The 5570-nt window shown below is 41.9% G+C and overlaps 1 protein-coding gene across 1 annotated transcript; it reads left to right on the plus strand.

Annotated features, from left to right (window-relative positions):
* Positions 1–2343: 2343 nt before the first annotated feature.
* prop1 (PROP paired-like homeobox 1) lies at positions 2344–4370 on the plus strand (the record flags this gene model as incomplete). The annotated part of the gene is made up of 3 exons (XM_080036467.1): positions 2344–2437; positions 3481–3713; positions 3987–4370. The coding sequence occupies 3 exons, from the start codon at positions 2344–2346 to the stop codon at positions 4368–4370; spliced, it is 711 nt and encodes a 236-aa protein (XP_079892593.1).
* Positions 4371–5570: the final 1200 nt, after the last annotated feature.

Raw genomic sequence — 5570 nt, forward strand, 5'->3', positions numbered from 1 at the left:
CTCACGATATAGACTCAGAATTCCGCACAAACACGCGCTGCTCAGATTCCTAGAAATTCTAAACTGATCTACCAACTATGTCTCCTTGCATATAGGCCACAGGTGCCCAGCACATGGAGAATTATTTTCCAAGTACACATAACTGTTACTATATGGATATACACACTCAATCAAATAGCATTGTTCAACTAAAATAGTCCATGATGAATTACTGTCTTGTTTGAGCCCGGATTTTTTTCTTCAAAGTATTCTGCTGCTCTCCAACTATATGTGAGCAGACTTGCGAGCTGCACTGTCATGACTCAGTGCTGAGTGGGATATGAGTGGTGATCTTGCTAGTGTGTCCAGTGCAGAGTGAGAGGGTCATTTCTCTCTGCATTGGCCCCTGGACTGAGTATAGCATCATGGGAACGGCTGATAGCAGCTGGGGTCCCGTGAGGTTCCACAGCCGAGGATCAACCGAGTTAATCCAGACGACGGGGGGTTTGGGAGGGGGCTGTCAGTCACTCTGCAAAGCGCAGGAAGGAACTGACCTGAGAAAGGGCTTGTGTTTGTGGAAGACGTGTGGAGTGAACTCAGCTGGGTGGTCTCCACAGCCAAACCTCTTTGTCAGATCACAGACAGATGAGGAAGACAACCCGGCATTACAGAGCCACCTGCTGGACACAGAGGCAGTTCCACCAGAATCTAATATTCAAAAGAAAACTGTGCAACAGCAACTACAAAAGGTTCCAATGCAAAACACGTAATACTTTACTGTAGAAGGAACGGAAAGACTTTCTGTCACTTGAATCAAAGCATAATTAGGATTTAAATTATTTTATATTTGAACAACCCCAAAGTTGTGAACACATGTCTGTTTATGTGAATATGGCCGATACACACTATCACAAGACAGTGGTATAAAATGTGGGCAGAGAAGACATACCGCAAAGTGAAAATACTTCATTACAACCTACTTACTTAAGTTAAAGCTGTTATCCATTGTTTCTAGTGGCCTTTAATGTAGTTGCAGGCACTTCTGGGCCAGAGTTTCTTTCAACACCGAACATTATTGACTGTATGAAGTCAGTGTATTGGCAGTTCTTACCAATGCTTTCTCTGTGTGTTCTGATTCAACATTATGACCCAGAAGTCATGAGAAGTACAGACGGAGAGAGTCTGTACCACTACAGCAGTTGATACTCGCAGTGAGAGCAATCGCCCAGACATGCATGCTGCGTTCAATTGCAATTCAAAACTTCCAACATTGCAGCACACACAGTTTGCAGAAAGACATTTTCATCAATTTTGAAAATGTGGGACCTATGACCATGTCTTATACGAACCATAGACTGTAGAACATAAAAACGAAATTAAAAAACTAACAGATGTACTGGAAATGCACACAGGTCTGAACTCAGTACTACTGAATCTGAAGCTCCCATGTCCTTAGTAAAAGAACACACCATGATGGGAGTTAGGGGAACTGTCAATCATTTCAAAGGAGACAGACATAAATCAGCAGATGCATTGTCTGCTCCTCCTGTGACAGGACAGTATGAAGTGAACATAGCATGAACCACACCATTCATTTTATATTATGAACACATTGGAAGTCTTTCTTAGATTAAAATGTGTTCAGTCTTTATCTTGACAGGGTCGTTCCCTACATTTGCATTGAAAAAAACACACAATTTAGACATTTTGGAACTATGAACAATGGTGGGTTAATTATTATTCTATATTGGGGTCAAAATGACTTGATGATCTCAACATACAAATATGATACAAATGATGTTTACTTAAATAACGTAAAACTAAATGAAACCAGATTAAAACAAGGGTAAAACAATTCTAAAGTGGAGTGTACTAGGGATAAAAGCTTGCAAATTTTGCATTAAAGTGTATATCCATCCAATACAAAATGCAACTTAAATGTTAGCTAAAATAAAAATATTCTGTTTGTTATTTCATTCAGATGACATTTATAACATAGCTAATAAGGTTTTGAGAAGAAAAAAGTTAAACATTTTGCAATGATGATTGTTGGTTGGACGTTGGCAGGATGACGGGTAAAGTAAAAGCTCTTAGTGACATTTCTCCACTGATGTAAAGTTTATGGACACATAGACACAGAGACAATTGCAACAAGAAAAAAATGCCTCACCTGATAAACCCCCAGCAGAGTACTTATTTACCTTATTTCAATTTAAACATATAACATAATGAGTGTTTTAAGACCCTCGGAAATGTGAAGCACACACTCACTCCCACAGGTAAAGGCAGAGGCAGGTGGGTGGGAAGTATGACTTGATGGTCAGTTGAGTGTCTGTGAGTGTGGGGGGATCAGACGTAGCAGCGATGGCCCAGGTAAAGGTAGCAGCGGACACAGCCAGGAGCCAGCAGGACTGTACAGACCTCTACTCTGATATGGCTACGGTTAGCTCCAGTGCAGGTCAGTCCAAAAAAAGATAAATGTTTTATGGTATACATTTTTTTATTAGTTTGCCATGTCATTCACTAACACTAGACTTTCCTCTACAACCACCGCAACAGAGGGACCTGTGGTAAAATGTTGCTTTCTTGTCGTTTGTTTAACTTAGCATGTTTTCAGCAATTTTTCTCTTTAATTGATTCAATTTAAATCATCTAATGCAGTGTTGTTCTCCTATTGAGACCTCCTATCAGTGAGTGACATTGTTGTATGATGCTTAAAGCTGTGATAGAGGAATACCAGTTTTTCAGACTAGCCATAGCCATGAAAGAGTATTTCATTAATTTACCAGTAAAATTGTTCAATTCACCATGTCAGTTTTGACATTGAGCGCCAGTACAAAATGTTGTCTATTAGCTGTTCAAAAGTAAACACTGCTGTAGGACCTATTTGAGCGATCCTGGCAGTGTATTTGATGCCAAGTTGCCAATGATTAATTTGAAGTTTGAAAACAGTATTCAATGCTTAGTAGGTTTTGAGCTATGTCATCCAATTTAATAACAGTAATTGGTTAAATGTTCACTCTGTTTTTCATGACAATTTCGTACAGATTTGGTTACATTAGTAAAGTAAACCTTTGTCAGTAAGTCAGAAGTTCAATACCCATCATCAAATCAGCCTCCTCTCTAACCTCCATGATGGGAACAAACAGGGTCAGCTCAGTTCACCAATTTGTCCGATTAGTCACTTTGTTGGTGACTGTGCTAATAATCTCAGCCAAATCCCCCAGTTTCTGGTATCTTTTTCTCACCAGCTTGTGTTTGGCAGCTAAAGCTCTGTGGCTCTCAGGTTGCCTGATGGCAGTGGGAACCATGAAGTGGGTGTAATCCCTCTTTATTCAGACTGTCATCGCTGAAAAATGCACCTTTAACAAGTTTAGGCCACCTTTTCTCCATCACGCCAAGGAAGTCAAGAAACAGGAGCCGGAGAATTGTGTCTTGAAACGTTTTTTTTCCAGCATCTGGGCCAAGCCTCAAACTGTCTTTCTGTCCTCCTGTAAACAGATATAGGAGAGTGTGTGAGGAAGGGCTCATTGTGTCAGACCTCCATGGCTGTGAGCCTGGGCGGCAGGCGGGGCAGAGCCTACCCCTCCCCGGCCCGCAGACGCCACCGCACCACCTTCAGCCACAAGCAGCTGGAGCAGCTGGAGCTGGCCTTTGGACAGAACCAGTATCCTGACATCTACTACAGGGAGGAACTGGCCCGCATCACCAAACTCAATGAGGCTCGCATTCAGGTGGGACACTCTTCAAAAAGCATGTTCTGCATGTTTTAAGAAGAAAATTAATCATATATCAGACAATAAACAATATATGAACAAATCCTTCTTTAATAACCTTCGGACTAATAGTGCTAAGAATGAAGGCCGTTGCTAGATATAAAGCTCTACTGGGGTAGAGCCCCCCCAAAAATATCTGAATGCCTGCTGTGTGAATAAAATGTGCCTGTCCTTGTCCAAATGATTTCAGAGTTTCTTCTACTCTGAATCTACCTGTCCTTGTCTCAGCAGGTGTGGTTTCAGAACAGAAGGGCCAAACAGCGGAAGCAGGAGCGGGCCTCACACAAACTTCTCCCAGTGGGTGTGATCAGTGGGGGCCACAGGGCGCTGCTGGGGGGCGTTCACGTCCAGTCGTCCGGCCTGGCTCGACAGTATTACACCAGCCAGCCCCTGGCTCACATACCCCGCCTCTCCCCCATGCTGCCCCCCTCCTCTGGGCCGTACACCTGCCACCCAGGCCCCCTCAGCCAGTGCCCCTGCCCCAGTGTCCCACCACCACCGGCTACACAGCGCCAGCATGACGACTGGTACGGCCCGCTGAGAAGCAACCTGACCTCACCCATGTTCACCCTGGCCTCCATGCAGCCTCTGGACCCAGCCTCTCACTGGAGCTAAGAGACAACAGAACAATCTAGAGAGTCACTATTAGCCTACATAAACTGGCTGGTTTATGTAGGCTAATATTTGACTGTGAGTGATTCTGGAGAATGCTTTTTATCAAAATAACTTTTTGTCAAAATCAGTGAACTCATGATCCATAACCTGTCCGTACTGTTTGCGCGCTGGAAAGAAATCTGGTGTTAATACACAGCCTAGGTTCTGTAAACAAAGGGTATGTAAACATAGTGGTCCAAAGTAGCCAGCAACATGCCTGATAACAGAGCCTAGGGTTTGTGTTAACACCACGTCTGGCCTCTTTGTTTACAAACCCTTTGTCTACGGAGCCTAGGCTGTGTTAAACACTGGATTTTTTTTCAGGTCACACACAATACAGACAGGTAGCATAATGCATACCATGAGGAGATATTCACTGATTTTGACAAAAAGTGATTTTGACATCAAGCATTCTCCAGAATTGGGGAACATTACGGTAGATATAATTTGAGCACACATTTTATTTGGAAATGATCTTTTCTACACACTAACATTTTCTTTCAAGGGTTTTTGAAGGGTGATACTGTATTTGACCAAAACTAATTCCTTAGTCTCATTTCAGAGGCTTTAAATCTTGTTGGTCTCTATTTAAACCAATATACTCATATTCAAATACAACTTTAAATGGCCTTGGATATTATTCTCATCATCAAATGTGCATTCTTTTCTGCATAATCCCAAAACATTTAAGAGGAAGAAAGGTTCATCTTGCACATTTCTTTGATCAGTTGATTATTGATTGTCTTAAAAACTCTGTCAGCTAACAAATAAAGATTTAAAATGCCTTTTAAAAGTGATGTCATGAATGCAACGTGATAGGACCCAACACCACAGAAGAAAGACCACCACCAGTCAAAGTCTGTACAGTTCACTTTTTAATATTTTCACATTTCCATTGACCACACAGTTGCATCGGTTATGCTTTCAGTTTTTTTCTTCTTCTCATATTTTCCTTTCACAACCTGAAGTGATTGAAGAATCAACACTCAATGGCAAAAATATAGAATCCATCCCTATACGAAATCATACTTTTAGAAAAAGAATCACAGATGGGATTTAACAAACGTTGGCACACGCAGTAGACCTAGCACGTTTGAGCCATGTCAGTTGTTTGTATAGGCAGCTAATGATCGTCTGTAGGGAGCATGTGTCACGTTCACG

The sequence above is a fragment of the Ammodytes marinus genome (genome assembly GCF_949987685.1).
Source record: "Ammodytes marinus genome assembly, chromosome: 11".
Taxonomy (NCBI): domain Eukaryota; kingdom Metazoa; phylum Chordata; class Actinopteri; order Uranoscopiformes; family Ammodytidae; genus Ammodytes; species Ammodytes marinus.